The sequence below is a fragment of the Hippocampus bargibanti genome, linkage group LG03, assembly GCF_051943395.1.
Source record: "Hippocampus bargibanti isolate YZ-2025 linkage group LG03, ASM5194339v1, whole genome shotgun sequence".
In the NCBI taxonomy this organism is placed as follows: Eukaryota; Metazoa; Chordata; class Actinopteri; order Syngnathiformes; family Syngnathidae; genus Hippocampus; species Hippocampus bargibanti.
Window position 1 is genome coordinate 17412778 of NC_142736.1, and position 17572 is coordinate 17430349.

The window sequence follows — 17572 nt, forward strand, 5'->3', positions numbered from 1 at the left end:
TGCTTAGGCAAAACAGGTTAGGCAACTTTCGCAATGCTGATGAGGGTCGTTATGCTGATGAGGTGATACCGGGGGGAGTGGGGGTAATAGGCCAGTCGCTAGTCAGGAATGTAGGAACAATCAGTGGGGCCACAGGGAGGGGCCCCCCCCCCCCACCTGAGAGTAGGGACCTATCATAGCTGTGTCCGGCGCCACCATGTCTGGACATTAGGGATATATAAATGGGGCCGATACGACCAGTCAGACTTTAGTTCGCTGACGAAGCCTCTTGGATAGGAGGCGAAACATCCGAAACCTTCACTTTTGTACAGATGACGGCTGAAGAAACCTTCTCATCGATGAAAATATCAGAATGTATTATTTAAAATAACTTTGTGATAGTACGCACCGTTAACATGAATGGTTTTCCGTTCCTCGTGATTGGTAAAAGTCCAGGAAAACGATCGGAATGAAATTCAATTTGCCGATCCAGAGGCAAAGTTACTGCTAGCTAGCCTGCACACGGCTCATAAGCTTCCACACTTGCTATCTGCAATCTACTTCTCGCAGAAGTATGTTGATGCTAACGTTAACATCGGGCCTGTTAAAATGTCACTGACATTCGACTGTTTCATCGATGGTATTGTTTCATTGCAAATTACAATCAGAACATTTTCTCTCCTCTAATGCTCCGGTGCATTCACGCTGAAGTGCACTAGTTGGGCTCATTTAAAGGGCCGTTTACCTGTTTCAACATGACGGCCACTATCCATCCAATCAAAATGGCACTTTCGGCCATTCTAGGTCAGTGTCATCCAATCAAAATTGCGCTTTCCGCCAACTGCAGCCCCAACGGGAAATGAACGGCGAAAAAAACGACAATATGTATTTAGTTTTATCGGCGAGCCATATGCAATCATCAAAAGAGCCATATATGGCTCGCGAGCCATAGGTTCCCGACCCCTGATTTAACCTATCACATTTCAGCCATCATTTCTTACCAGGGTCAGAAATCTACCTGGACGCCTTCACAAGCCATTTTCAAGACGGACTTTTCAAGAATAGATAGACATTATTAAGAAAGGTTGGTCAGCTCCGAAGCGAGCAAAAATAGCAAAAATAGCAAATAATGAATTCACACATTTATAGTAAAAATTCAAACCGTTTAATGAAAATGAATGATTTCCTCTTGGACAGTTCAGCGCTGTTTTTCAAATATCTGTACTTCTACGTAAGTGGAGAATGTGAGTACTTTGACGACCTATTATTATTATTATTATTATTATTATTATTATTATTATTATTATTATTATTATTGTTGTTGTAATATAACTACATTTACTACTACCCAAGTTCAGAATGTGAGTACAATTGCCCACTCTGTTTTTGTCAATATGTTCCAAAGTCTTATGTAGACGAGTTGAATCTCGACTTCCACTTTTACACGGCAGCCGTTTGAATTTACTGTTTGGTACAGTTTTCGATTACTTTTTCCCACCTCTGATGATTTTGGAGTACTAAATGCTCCACCCCCCTCTTCCACACACAAAAAATATTTACCACATTCCCTGCTTCGCTGAGGGGCGAGGCACTTTTTTTCTGCCTAGAGCCGTCGATCGCCCTTATCAAGCCACCATGTGGATATATTTGTGTTCAGCTCTTGTTGCGGCTCTCCCACTCGTAGTTTTGACAGTAAGACGAGTTTCTCCGTATCTTTGGGCAGATATCTTATATATTGGAGATATTGTGAGGATTCTGCTCAAGTTCGCGTGGAGGCGCAGGCGATCCGTCTTCTTGGCTTTGGACCGCTTTTTGGAGCAGACCGTGACACGACCGGACAAACCGTTCGTGGTGTTCGAGAATGACGTCTACACGTTCGCGTCGACGGATCTGAATAGCAACAGGGTGGCGAACGCGCTCCTCGCACACCCGGGCTACACAGCCGGAGACGCCGTGGCCCTGTTTATGCCCAACGAGCCCACCTTCATTTTTACCTGGCTGGCCTTGGCAAAGTTGGGCTCTCCGGTGGCACTGCTCAACTACAACATCCGCACCAAGTCTCTGCTGCACTGCTTCAACTGCAGCAAGGCCAGGGTGCTCATTGCAGCTGCAGGTAAACTTGAAGTCATGAGTGTGTGGTCATTCACATTCCCTTTCCTTTGACGGAATTCTCGGGCCATTAAGGCCTTTCTGGTGACATATAATGTACGTTTACAACCCGAGTTCTCATATTTACATGGTTACATAACATAATAACTTTCATTTCTTCGTAGTCCTCTTTGGCTTCCAATATTAACTCATATTCTATTCCCCACGTGCTGCCATGTCAGTCATGTGCTCAGGCGCTTTGGGTTGTTGGTGGGTCTGAAATGACTCCTCCCACAAAACTTTGAATACATGTACAGTGGGACCTTGGCTTACGAACTTAATTGGTTCCCAGACAGAGTATGGAATGCAAAAAGTATGTATCCCAAAAATTAATTTCCCAGAGGAAACCATTAAAATGAGAGTAATCCGTTCCCAGGTCCCCATAAAACATAATTTTCTACTTTATAATTTTCTAAGCCTTAAAACTACACAAAATATACCTTATTTTATGTATAATAAATGCGCTATAGTATTATGATTAAAGAAATAAACTGTGCTGTACAATAAAGTCATTTTATTGACCTTTGTGATGGTCGTTGATGGCTTGATGGAGTGGAGTGTCCGGTTTCATAAGCATTAAACACTTGATGAGGAACGCAACCTTCTTCTTTCACCATCTTGAGGAATGATCCATTGTAGGTGATTTGTCTGTGATAATTGTATCTAGTTCTTCATCAATTTTGATCTGTTTAGCTGGGTTGATAGCTTTTTGCATCAAGTGTACAGATGACTTGTGCGGGTTATTTGTGGAGCCTGATTAATGGGGTATTTTAACCTTCCAGTCTACACTCTGCTTTTGAACTATCAAAGTTGAAATGGGTCCAAATTTCACTGTTTTCTATCCATTTTCTCACCATTTCACTTGTTTCTTTTCACTTTTTTTTGTTTCAAACTGTGTCCTCTCCCTTTCGTGTGTGTGTGTTTTCTCACTCTCTGTCTGCCTTTCTCTTTAATGTTTAACTCCCCCCCCCTGACCAATCACGTGGCTTTAACCGAAGATGCCATTTTGTTTTTTTTGGAGAACGGCCTCTCTCTCTGTCTGTAACCCCATCCCCCACTGCTGCGTTCTTGACCAATCACGTGGCTTTAACCGAAAACTGGGGGCGGGGAATAGAGGACAAAAACAGTGGCCACCATTTTCTTGTGAGGAGAATGGGCTCGTTCGCGAACGACACGTCACTCATTGTGGCAGCTCTGTGTATATCCCAAAAAATAGTTCGTATGCCAAGGTAAAATTCTCATAAATGTAACGTTCGTAAACTGAAAAGTTCGTAAGCCAAGGTGTTCGTAAACCGAGGTTTCACTATTCAATTGTGTGTCAATTAACAGAATAAGATTTTCTAAACATGCTAAATACCTGCAACCCCTCGTCTCAACATTCCAAGATTTGAAGGTACAGTAGTCGACTGCTGTGCGAAGGAGAGTTTGCATCATATTTTCCTCGTGGCTGTTTTCCTCCCAGATTGCAAAAACTAATACATGCATGTCAGGTCAAATTCTGTGTCAAATTCAGATTTGGCCCGTCACATCATTTTATGTGTTTGTTTATGTATCATATATATATACACATTATATATAAAGTGACCATAATCCGTTCAAGAACCCTGTTCGAAAAGCAATTTGTTCGAACACCGAAACCATCTCTTTGCTCCTGTCACGTGCGAGTTGACAGCGGGGGGCCGGGCTGCCTCTTCCGGCCGCCTTCCACCTGCTGTCAATTCTCTAATCACGAACACGGGGCATTTATACGGTTCGCGATCACCTCGCCAATGCCGGATGATTGACTCACCTCGCCACCGTACCTGGACTCTTCCTTCGATGCGCGAGTGTATCCGGTCCGAGGTATTTTCCCTGCGTCCTGTAAATTTATGTCATCTTCCGGGATTGCGTAATTTTGCACCCTCGTGTGCCATTTGCTTTTTGGCGTAGTAAGCGGGTCGGATCACCCCCTGCCTTCTTGCTCGCTGTGTTTTCTTTTATTTGTGAATAAACATCCTGCTTGGTTAGTACGTCTCTGCCGCCTGCTTTGGGATCTCAAACATTCCACGACGCTCCGACGAGTCAGCTGCCGTCACTCTCGCTCGGAACGTGACAGCTACGGATGACTCGGCTACAGGATGTTCTTTTCTCTTAAAATATCTATCCAATGACACTTGCTCTCACTCCCACAGCCACATCACTAGATTTCACAGCCTCCTTATTCTTTAATATCGTACTGATCGTAGATTTCGCCATGCTGTATTCCCTAGCCAGATCCCTAGCCAGATCAGACACTCGCACTTTTGCGATTATTTCTTTCTTAAATGCAATAGTTGTACGGACTACTTTTCTTTTTTCACTTTTAGCAGCACTTACTTTCTTTGGAGGCAGGATTAGGGGCTAAAACTCTTTGTACACCTATATTAAATGCTAGAGCAAAACCCAGCACGTCCGCAAGCGACAACAGTTGGTCACGGAGAGAGCGATACACCCGTATGCCGCTCAGCACCCCACCCTCGCGTACGCACTCACGCGTCGTATTGGCGTTGGAACACCGATTGTTGTTTGAACTACGAAGCAAGCATTTCTCGAATATTTTGTTCGGACTCCGATTTGTTCGAACTGTGAGACGTTCGAAAACCGAGGTTCCAGTGTGTGTGTGTGTGTGTGTGTGTGTGTGTGTATATATATATATATATATATATATATATATATATATAAAGGAGTCGCCAAGGAGTCGCCACAGCGAATCAGTGTCCTCCATCTTCAGAGGTTTGATTCGTATGTTTGTTTTGGCCAAGCTTTTACGTCGGATGCCCTTCCTGACACAACCCTGTGTATTTATCCGTGCATGGGACCAGCACAAGAAGACACTGGTTTATGTCCCCTCGTGGCTACAGAACAAGCAACTCTATGAACTTAATAAAGATGAAGATGCTCAGTAAAAGTCTCCCAAATACAAAATGGTCATCGGCACAGCAACATTCAAAAAGCAAAACTATACTCACCATGGGCATCTCTTTCCCTACATTACATATGTGTTAGATTTTATTGCTCAGAGTGGCGCGTTTTTATTTTTAGTAGTTCAAACCGTCGACCGGAAACTTAATGTATAGTTGACGACATGGACGTCCAACTTTCTAATGTCACGGTGATGCATTCAGCTAGCGTTCAACTGTACTGTAAATAAACAAATGATTTAAATAGATTGGATAATATTTTTCCTTGCCAAATGCTGATTGGCTCCAAAATCGTAAATGTGTGAAATTTAATAGCATATGTGTCCCACAGATCTGAAGGAAGCAGTAGAGGATGTTCTGCAATCTCTTAGAGAGCAAGGAGTTGTCGTGCTCCTGATGGCCCAAAGCTGTGACACACCTGGGATCCAAAGTTTCTCAGATAAAGCGGATCAAGCATCAGACGCCGCCATTCCGCGCTCACTCAGAGCACACATCACATGCAAGAGTCCTGCCGTTTATATTTACACATCTGGGACCACAGGTACTGCAATGGTAGTTCTCATCCCCTGTAATCTAGACAACAGGGTGATAGAAGACTAATTCCCTCATTGAAAATAACTGCATTACCATACCCTTGAAGACAACCTCTTAAGGTAAATTTATGTTGTGGGTTGCAGGCCTTCCCAAAGCAGCAGTGGTCAACCAGAACCGCCTCCTCATAGCGCTTGCTGTTTTATCTGCAAATGGTGTTTCGTCCAGTGACGTCATTTATCTCAACTTGCCTCTCTACCACACTGCAGGATTCATTATAGGCTTCGTTGGCTCCATTGAAACAGGTGAGTGTTCCTCAAGGTATTCATGTCAAATTCTGATTTGATGCCTGTATCTGAGTCATTCCCACCAAACGAAGCAGGTTAAAATCAAGCCTTTTTGCTGGCCTTCTCAAAAACTCAAATTCAACCCTACATAAAATTTACGGTGAATGCTCTCTCCCTGCCACACGAGCACGAGATAGCTAGCTAGCCAGCTCGATAGTTAGTAGATAGTAAATAGATATAAAATAACTAAACATAGAGGCAGATAAATCAATGAATGTGTGCTTGACAACGCGGACAAAAGACAAAAGGGGCCCTATTTCCTCAAACAAAGCTGGTCTTGTAATTGTAAAGAATCGCCTGATGTCAAAAGAAGATAGCCTCCATTGTCGTCTTGTTCCTTCTTGGATTTATGAGTTTATGGGATTACTTCAGTTTAATTTGTCCTAGTTTAAATACACCGAAGGGAAATTGAGATTTGTTTCTAACCCAAAACTGAGACGTCAACGCTTATATTACTCTTTTCACAACTATTGTGCAAATGCTGCTTGTTATTATTATTTTTTGTTGTTGTACAGACAAAAATGCCTTTGAAAAAAGAACATCATTGTTAATCTGTTTCCCCACTATGATTGCAAGTTTTTCCAAGTGTTTGCAGTAGTATATTTACAAAATTCAGAGCACATTGACAACCCCATAATGTGTTTCTGTTAAATTAGTGAAACAATGTACTTCCTGATAATCCCCCCACAAAGCATTTTCTGATATTGAAATCCAAATCAATGAGTCTTTTGACACAGAGAATCTGAAATAATCTGAACAGACCTGATTTAGTCAACGATGGATTACCTCGACCTTCAGAATTGTTTTCCTCTTAAAAGGCTAAAGATCACATTGTTATGTCAGAGGTACATGTGTGCTCTAACATACAGTAAAGTTATTTACATTGCAATTACAGTCCATAGCAGAACACTGGTCAAAGTTGACGCTGGGTCATGATACTTGTTAACTAATGTGGAATGCGAAACAGAATCAACATCTCATAGCTGTATATGTGTGTAGTTAGCCACAACATTACATTAATGTTTTGCTACTCTCTTGTGACCTGTTCTGCCTATGAGGGCATACGGCAGAGATAATGTAAATGAAATAACACCAAACACCTCAGTGAAGATGTACTTTTTCAGGTTGTAGCCGCAGCTGGATTGTTAATTGCATGTTCTTGTGGTATAAAATGGGTGGTTACAATAAGTATATGTTAAATATATCTGTTATCAAGCTAACTGTGAACTTTAAAAAAATATCCTCGACAAGGAATGTTGTTGCTTATTCAAACTTTTTAAAAACGTTTTTATTTCATTTATAATGACCGGCAATTATTCATGCATTTTCACTGTTTGCTACCCGACCTGGTATCTGTTCTCTGCAAATAAAGAGTTAATGGCTCAGGGGAAGAAGCTGTTTAAATGTCTGGTGGATTTGGTGCGCATTTTTAATTACATTTTCGGGAACACTCGACTTGCCCCATACGCTGTATAGGGAATCAACCACTATTTAGTCAGACTTAGGAAGACAGAAGACAATGGATTATATTATTTTAACACTTCGTTGGACCAATACCACCGTCATAGTTGGATTTGATGACAAATATTTTGTTTGTAGGGTCCACTATCATTCTGAAGAGGAAGTTTTCGGCCTCTCAGTTCTGGGATGACTGTAGGAAATACAATGTTACAGTCATCCAGTACATAGGAGAAGTGATGCGCTACCTCTGCAGCACACCCAAGGTAAAGTTTAAAGTGTTTTTGCACTTTCTCAGAAAAGTTCAATTGGGAGTGGTTGACTCGGTTAGAGGAAGTGACAACAAAAACAATGGTGTCTTTTCTTTCTCCCACTCCCTTTCACCCTCTCTTTTTCTCTCTCTCTCACTCGCTCTGTTTCTCTCTCTTTCTTTGTAGATTTGGGTTTAACAGCTAGTTACAATATCTCTTGTTGATGGCGTCGTCGTATCTGCCTCAATGCAGAAATGAGGATGGCCCAAGCTCTCGTTAACAGTATATAAATAAATAAAAATCCCACACATCCATATGAAAATCTGAAACTGGTTTCATCGCTGCTCTGTAATGCTAAACTAAGTTTCTCCGTATGAACTGCAGCTTGTTTGCTCTCGCTGCCTGACACTGTCCGACCACAGCAACTCTAAGTCGCTGACCCTCACTAGTCTCATTTTGTTATCTCTCAAGGGGGATGAGGAGTAGCTGCTAAAACATACAGCGCAAGAATAGATAACACGAGAAGACAGAGAAAGCATGCTAACCGCAGAACTAATGTGAAATGTAGAACAGCAAAACACCAAAATAGGTCCTTAAGCTGTAAAGTACACTTTTAACAGGAGTCCGAGCCCAACAACGAAGCACATAAATGTAGTACAGTGGTACCTCGGTTCTCGAAGGCCTCATTGTTCGAACAAATCGGAGTTCGAACAAAATATTCGAGATATTCTTGCTTCGGCGTTCGAACACCAATCGGTATTCGAACGCCAATACGACGCGTGAGTGCGTACGCGAGGGTGGGGTGCTGAGCGGCGTACGGGTGTATCGCTCTCTCCGTGACCAACTGTTGTCGCTTGCGGACATGCTGCGTTTTGCTCTAGCGTTTAATATAGGTGTACGAAGGGAAAATACCTCAGACTGGATACACTCGCGCATCGAAGGAAGAGTCTAGGTACGGTGGCGAGTTGATTCAATCATCCGGCATTGGCGAGGTGATCGCGAACCGTATAAATGCCCCGTGTCCGTGATTAGAGAATTGACAGCAGGTGGAGAGTGGCCGGGAGAGGCAGCCCCCACTCCCCGTCAACTCGCAAGTGACAGGAGCAAAGAGATGAAGAAAAAAGTCGCTTTTCGAACAGGGTCCTGGAACGAATTATGGTCAAGAACCGAGGTACCACTGTATCTCGAATGGAGACGTATTACTTGGTTTGGATTGGATTTGCCTTTATTAGTCTCGCAGTTGAGAAATTTACATTTCACAGCAGCAAAGTTATGAAAGGAATGAAAGTAGAAAAACAAAATACAGGAGCTGCTGGCAAGGCGGCCACTCTCACGGCGCCGTCTTGAAGTTAAAAGAACCATTATATATATATATATATATATATATATATATATATATATATATATATAAATATATATATATAAGTAAAGTCTCGTTATATCGATATTCAAGGGAGTCCGAAAAAACATCGCGGACTACGATATATCCGACCCTGTTTGCATGAATTTTCTCCGTGCGTGCATAGAAAAGTATCGATATAACCTGGACTATCGATATATCCAATATCGATATAACGAGACTTTACTGTGTGTATATATATATATATATATATATATATATATATATATATATATATATATATATATATATATATATATATATATATATATATATATATATATATATATATATATATGTGTGTGTGTGTGTGTGTGTGTGTGTGTGTGTGTGTGTGTGTGTGTGTGTGTGTGTGTGTGTGTGTGTAATAGTATCATAATAAGCAGTACTATCAATATAACCGATATCGATATAACGAGACTTTACTGTGTGTGCGTGTGTGTGTGTGTGTGTGTATATGTGTATATATATATATATATATATATATATATATATATATATATATATATATATATATATATATATATATATATATATATATATATATATATACCACCTGCAATATATGTATCTCTATATATATATCGATAGATAGATAGATAGATAGATAGATAGATAGATAGATAGATAGATAGATAGATAGATAGATAGATAGATAGATAGATAGATAGATAGATAGATAGATAGATAGATAGATAGATAGATATCGGCTGGCTATTGTGGCCCAAAAATATTTTTTCTTTTCCTTTCGGCTTTTCCCTTCAAGGGGCCGCCACAGCGAATCAGTAACCTCCATCTTCAGAGGTATGATACGCATGTTTGTTTTGGCCCAGCTTTTACGTCGGATACCCTTCCTGACACAACCCTCTGTATTTATCCGGGCTTGGGACCCGCACAAGAAGACTTATGTCCCTTTGTGGCTACAGAACAAGCAACTCGCTCAGTAAAAGGCTCCCAAACCCATATATATATAGCCAGCCTTATTAACTAGCAAACGTGATCAAAATACAAACTCTCACCTCACATGATCCCCACTTGGTGGAAGTAAGGTGACATGGGGTATTTCATTGGCAGAGCTTTGTGGGCACCATGCCTCCACTCTGCTTGAAATACTACTGTATATCACATTTTCATTTATGACAAATCAAATACAGTATCACGTCCAGAATACTGAAAACTAACCTGCACCAAGCTGTCTTTTATTACAAATCCTGTTGGAGATAAATTTTCAAATCTGCACATTCCCACTCCCACAGCTTCTCACAGCTGGTTTACCAAAATAGAAATCGTTAAATCTCGCCTATCAGGTTTCGGCCTTTTGCGTCACAATCAGCAGGGGTATGAACTCTGTGAGTCCTTATGGATACATAACCTGTAACTATTAGTTGTCCGTTTGATAATGCCCGTCTTCCCGATCATGAAATAATATTTTATCTTCCTAAAAAGAATGTACCATATTCTTACATTGTAAATTGGTCCTGCACGGCCATTCAGAGTATCTAATTGCATCAGATGCAATGGCGCTTCAATTTAGCACATGACCCTACATCAGTTGTATCCGGTCACCACTAGGAATAGATGCTGGCCTTTACCCTGGAGGACCATATTAAGTAAACTTGTTGATTGGGTCTCGAAGTAATGTGAGTGGTCACATGCTGACATTTTTTTGCGAGTACTTTCAATCGATTCAGTGAAGTTGGAGCATATTTGCTGGCTTGAATTTGGCCCCCTTAAGATAGGTCTTTACTGGCCAAGCAACATGCTTTCTTGTGGACCAAGCTGATTGGGCCACACGACTATATTTGGTCCTGAGGCAGGATGTGCAAGCTTGTAGTCCTCGTCTACTTCTTTCGAGAATTACCATTAATGGCCTGTGTGTACAAAAAAGAAGCCTTTTTTTTTAGCAATATCCTACATTAAATTTGAAAATCATGACACAGAGTGGCGAAAGTCAAAGGTCAGGACCTGTCAAGGAATACTTTAAAATGGTGTTCTTCAAACTTTTTGCGATAAGGCTATATCGGTGATTCTCAAAGTGTGGAAAAGTCCTCTTTGTATACAGTGGTTTGTGAAATAAATCACTGTTCATGCACAGTTCATTTGTTTTTGACTTTTAGGTTCAGTACGTTTTTATCTATTCTACAATAACAATTACAACACACATTTGTTTTAATAGCTCTATTGTATACATGAAAATGATATAAACAGCCTCTCTCAATTTGTAACAGTATGTAAAATGCTGTAGAAACCCTTCTGAATGCCGATGTTGTCTATGCTTCAAATACAGAAAGAAAATGACAAGGACCACAAAGTACGACTGGCGATAGGAAATGGTATCCGAGGGGAGATATGGCGGAAGTTTCTGGACCGGTTCGGGAACATTCAGGTCAAAGAATTTTATGCCTCCACCGAGGGGAATGTAGGATTTGTCAACTATGCGGGGAAAATTGGAGCTCTCGGAAGGGTCAACTTTGTACACAGGGTAAGGAAACAAATGCGTTCTTTGTCTGCAAATGCGTAGTGGAGTACAAACTAGTGTGCAGTGAGTATAGTATTTAATAGGGAGTCTCCAAGTGGTATATGTATCAATAGCGGTACGGTACGCTTGCTCCCTCTTGTGGTATGTAAAACAATTACTGCCTTATCCAGTTCTGCTCTTTCGCTTTAGTTTTTGTATTCAATCTCTATCGAAGTTTAATTTCTATTTAACTTATATTCGTGATGTATTTTAATTAAATCGCTGATTGACTGTGTTTTTTCCTTTCAGAAAAGAGTTAAAATTCAAACTGCATAATGTTACAAATACAATAATATTGAATATACTTTTTGAGAACCCCCCCCCCCCCCCATCAGTCTCATTTTTGATGAACACTTAAAGGACAACCGGCACCATTTTTTTGTTTTCCGAACTGACATCAGAAAACCGTTTGATAGCATTTTAAATACCCAAAACACGCAGGCTGATATTTTTAGTCAAATGCAAAACACCAATAAAATGACTTAAAGTGTCCCAAAACTGCCACAAAATGAGCTCGGAACTGGGCAGATTCAGAAAGTCCCGCCCCCTTGTTCGTGACGTCACTATCCGTCACACACTGCCTTGATCCAGAATCAAAACAGTGGCTTCAGAGAGTTTAGATTCGGAGAAGATGCTTTCTTGTTACTCATTCAGTCATGAATATGATTCAAATAGTTCTGAAGAGGAAAGCATAAATGTTTGCAATCAATTAAAGAAGTCCTTCCATATCAATATGAGCCGTCTGGACTCCAATGTAGCGCCCAGAAAATGCACAAGATGGCGCACAAGCTCCATTGGAAATGGGCTGATTTGTCCGCTGGGAATTTGTGTAAACTGACACCTTCTTTATGCTTGTTACCACAATTGGCTGCAACACACAACGATTCACCATCGCATTATTTATATAGTTTTCCTTCTAATTTCGCGATCAACACTGTGTTTTCAGATGAAAAAAGTACTCAAAATGCATTGTGTGTCGCTTTCTCGGTCACGGGCGTTCCTTCCGTAACGTCACTTAGGGCATCGTCATCAACTCGAAAACAAGACTTCCTGAATATTCGGCGCGAGTCTTAAAACGTAAAATATAGCTACAGTAAAGTCTCGTTATATCGATATTCAAGGGACTCCGAAAAAATATCGATATAACCGGGACTATCGATATATCCGATCCTGCGCCGAACTGCATTAAACAAAAGCCGCCAAAAGAGGGCAGCCAAGCGCCATATAAGAAACGGAGCTGGCCATTAGCTCCCTTTTTTTTGGGTGAGATATGTTCCCCCAATGTTGCCTCAAAATGGCACATATAATTCTTTAATGATTGTAAACATGTATGCTTTAATCTTCAGAACTACAGTGTATTTGAAACATATTCATAACTGGATGTGTAACAAGAAAGCATATTATCCGAATCTGAAGCCATTGTTTGGATTCACAAGCAATGCAAGACGTCTTGGCGTGAAGTCATTTTTATTTGCATTTGAATAAAAAGTGACATCGGCTGTCCTTTAATACACAGCATGGAATGTTAATAATTTTCAAAATCATCGCGCTTCAGCAGACAAAACAAGAAACATTGTTGCAAAAAATGATTGCATTCATATACAGTACAGTGGGCATGTACATAACACAACAGGGAAACTGCAACGCTTACATCTTACTGTATTATGTATACAATTTAAAAAAGTCATCAATCTTCTTCTGCTTCCCATTTTTACCTTTTAACACAAACACTTCAATCTCGTCTGCTACACACACGAGCTAGCGTCTGAAAATGAAAATGGCTCTGCTACACGGGTGCTGGGCACGTAACCAAGTCACCTGACCAAGTCGACCAATGGCGCGACTGATGGCGTGACACGTAACCAAGACACGTGACCAAGTTGACCAATGGCGCGACCGATGGCGTGTCACGTGACAAAGTCACACGGCCAAGTCGACCAATAGCGCGACCGATGGCGGCTCATGTGACCAAGTCGACCAATGGCGCGACCGATGGCGGCTCACGTAACAAGACACGTGACCAAGTTGACCAATGGCGCGACGGATATATCGATATAAACAACAAAAATGGCCGGCGGGGGATGAAAAGGAGCACCGTAATAACCGGATTATCGTAATAACCGGGTATCGTACTAAACGGTACTAATTATACATAAAAAGACTAGAAATGTGCAAGGGAAATGAAAATAGTATCGTAATAAGCGGTACTATCGATATAACCGATATCGATATAACGAGACTTTACTGTATATGCGGTGTAATCTTTGTAAAATGCACACAGTAGAAGTCATTTGAAGTGATTTTACAAACTATGGACGCAACTTGTCCGCAGGTGTCGGTTGTACTTTAAGAGAACTTTTTGTTGGTGTTACTTGGTAGAAAAGGTTTCTGATGTACACTCTGAAAGACACACAGTTTATCGTTCCTTTTTTTCTAGAAATTGTTTCCTTACAGTCTCATCAAATATGATACAGAATGTGATGAAGTGATTCGAGATGCTAATGGTCTCTGCATCGAGGCACCCAAAGGTGAGCAAAACTGAAAAATATGTAACTTGTACCTCAAAGACGTTAGTATTTAAAACTACTGTTTTCCATAACGTTTTTGTTAAAGGTGAGACTGGACTATTGGTATCCAAGATTACCAACATAGCTCCCTTTGTCGGCTATGCCCAGAACGAAGACCAAACGGAGCGCAAGAGACTCCGTGACGTTTTGAAAAAGGGAGATCTGTACTTCAACAGCGGAGACCTGATGAGGATTGACAAAGACAACTTCATTTACTTTCAGGATCGTGTAGGTGACACATTCAGGTACAGCAATTTCGTCATTTCCATGTTCCACTTTGCCATGAAAAGTGGAATGTAAAAGCAGCAGAAAGAAACTTTTCATTCACACTGTTCTCCTTTGTTTGAACTTTTTCTGAGTTTTTAGGTGGAAAGGTGAGAATGTGGCTACAACAGAAGTTTCTGACATCTTGACACTGTCGGATTGTCTCAAAGAAGCCAATGTGTACGGGGTCCAAGTTCCAGGTACGTCAAAAATATCAGTAATAAAAATGTCCTACTGATCAGGCTGCTTTTCTGATGCAGTGTGGTCACACTTAGATTTCTGTAGTGTGGACATTGTTTCCTATTTGGAAAAATTACAGTGGTGACAAGTTAGCCTTTACTGATTACCGTAACATTTGGCATGTGTTTTGTCACGTTAATGCCCATTCAGTTTTGACAAACAAATTTGACTCGCACTCTGCGATGTGCATCCACCTATTTTAAAGCTTAATTTAATTTCTAATTCATGGTAGTCAGATACTTTTTCTATCAACCAGAAGTAGTCTGGGGCCTACCGTTTTCAGACTGTTGAGATATACTTTCTAATTTTTGTATGAATTTAAGTGTTGTTTGTATGCATTGGTCAGGGCACGAGGGACGCATAGGAATGGCTGCTGTCACTGTAAAGGAAGGTGCCCAGTTTGATGGAAGTAAAATCTATAAACATGTGGTTAGTTACCTACCTGCGTATGCCAGACCACGCTTTATAAGGATAAAGGTAAGGGTCAGTCACTGTCACTGGCAGTTCTCGACCTGGAATGGGCAAAAACATGCTTTATTATGAAAACCTTACAGGTGCTCATGTTTAAGTGACTGTAAAATCCCATTGACATGCTAAAAGACATTGACATCAACTTCCGAGAGAGGTATTCTTTCAATTAAAGAATATTCACACTCAAATGCTGTAGGAACAAACATACACAGGTAATACAGCAATTCTCAAAGGTAACCATTCTTCCTTAGCTGTGATAAATAAGTTACATTATTAGAGCTCAATTACACATGTTTAAGCATGTACTTCATATATGCCTGGCACCAAATTGCACTTCAGACAACATGACACACAAAGCAGAAAAAGTGAGTATTTTTATCTATATATATCTATACCTATTATTACAAGATAGTGTTATTGTTGTGTGTTTTTGTTTCTTCTGATAGTTCTTTGAAATCCCACAGGCATGTCACATCACAGATGCGTTCGGTTAGAGGATGCATTTGTTTTATGTTGTACCAGAAAAAAAAATAAATTGAGCATCATGCCCTACACCAGGGGTCGGGAATCTTTTTGACTAAGAGAGCCATAAAAGTAAAATATTTAGATTTTTTTTCAGTGAGAGCCACAGACACACACACACAGACACAGACACACACAGACATGCACACACGCGGATTAAATCAAATGTTTTAGATGCAGGTCTGAATTGGCACAAGTGTTAGTAGTGCTGTATGAATCTATTACAATGTTTTAAAATCCATCAATTACCGTTTTTATTTATTGCAATTTCGTTTTGAACTCCTTGTAGGATGCGGTGGAGTTGACGGGGACGTTCAAGCAAATGAAAGTGAAGTTAGTTGAGGAGAATTTTGATCCAGGACGAATCCAGGACCCTTTGTACATCCTCGATGACAAGGAGAAGAGTTACGTACCTCTGACAGCTCAGGTGCACAGCTCCATCATATCAGGAAATACTAAACTCTAGACCAATTCTGACTCGCACCGCTGGCTTTGCAGTGTGGCCGCAGAGGTCCTTATATTGAACATTCAGCTCAGGGATCCCTGCTTGCCTTTTAACGATCAAGGACCATATAGAGTCCCACTTATTCAGAGCATAAGATGGGAATAAGAAGTGACCCACTCTGGCAAGTAAAATGATCACACTATAATTTGTGCATAACATATATGTACCAGCAATTCCTCATGAATAGTCAAAGGTTTACTTGAAAAATGATGCCCAGATTCAGTTTTGATAAATCTGAAAATTGTGTTGACTGTGTCTGTACCTAACAACATGGATCAGTGAAGTGTAATCAGATGAATTAGGATGTCTGCAAGACATGACTGTCAAGTGGTGCCTTGAGATACAAGTGAGCCGACTTAATCAGAATGTTTCGAATTATGAGCCTGGTCAGGAACGAAATAAGGCCGAAACTAAGGCGTATGTCAAGGCACCTCTGTACTTTTGACTAAACAGTTGCAGAGAAAAGAAAACAATCTAAAATAATCGTTGGTGTCCCTTTGTTAGTGAAAGAAAAAGACACCTGTGAGTGGATATTAACCTGAAATCGACAAAAGTAAAAAGTCAGTTTGGCAGGTTACCGTATTGTTATGGACGAGTCAAAAAGCTTCAGGGAGGATGTCCTTTTGGACAGATGAGTCTACAATGGAGCTTTCTGGCAAGATGCAAAAATGAAGCAAGGCCAGAAAAAAAACCTTGCTACAACTGGCACTGGCTTCCCAAACATGTGCCGGCTAGTTTCTGAAAGCTTGGCAAGGCAGGACATCGGACTTCTTATAGGACAATGACCTAATACAAATATTAAAAAGCAAGACTAAACTGCTTTGAGCAAGCCATTGGACTGTTCAGAGGTGGTCATCTATAATTTGAATTTTGTTGATACAAATCCTTCAAAAACTGCAACTGAGCCAAAACATGCAATGACAGTCAATGACAGTAATTGTCTCAAGTTTGTGCAACAATATATTGAGACACTTGTACCATTTTTATCCATGTTTTTTTTTATTAATTTGATTTGACTATAATTGTTTTCCAGTGTAATTCAAAAGTAATGTCTGATTTTTGAGTTTTATGTTATTTCATTGTCAGAGGGCTACCAGCAATTTTGAATGTGTGTTTACACAGTATATTTATATTCTGAAAAATTCATTCATTACTGAGTGTGTATTTTTATTGTGTATGAAAATGGAACCAAGTAACCAATTAAATACACTGCATGTACTTTTCTTGACCTGATTCAGTGTGCACTTTTGAAACGTTGAAGTTTTTCTACATTTTGACCAATAGACAGTAAACGGCATTAACTAGCCTTCTTCGAGCTAGCGTTCGTTCAGAATAATTGCTTGGACTTTGCTATCAAGAAGAACTTTGAATAAATCCATAAATGTTCATTGATCACTCCACAAGTTAAAAAACAAAGGATACAAATTAAGGGT

At 40.4% G+C, this 17572-nt stretch overlaps 1 protein-coding gene across 1 annotated transcript; it reads left to right on the forward strand.

Annotated features, from left to right (window-relative positions):
• Positions 1–1538: 1538 nt before the first annotated feature.
• LOC148900534 (long-chain fatty acid transport protein 2) lies at positions 1539–17367 on the forward strand. Its single transcript, XM_088992329.1, has 10 exons — positions 1539–2092; positions 5398–5607; positions 5744–5902; positions 7544–7668; positions 11340–11534; positions 14008–14098; positions 14184–14382; positions 14504–14601; positions 14988–15118; positions 15924–17367. Exons 1-10 carry the CDS (start codon positions 1615–1617, stop codon positions 16098–16100), a joined length of 1863 nt encoding a protein of 620 aa, XP_088848455.1. The 5' UTR covers positions 1539–1614; the 3' UTR covers positions 16101–17367.
• The last annotated feature ends 205 nt before the right edge of the window (positions 17368–17572 follow it).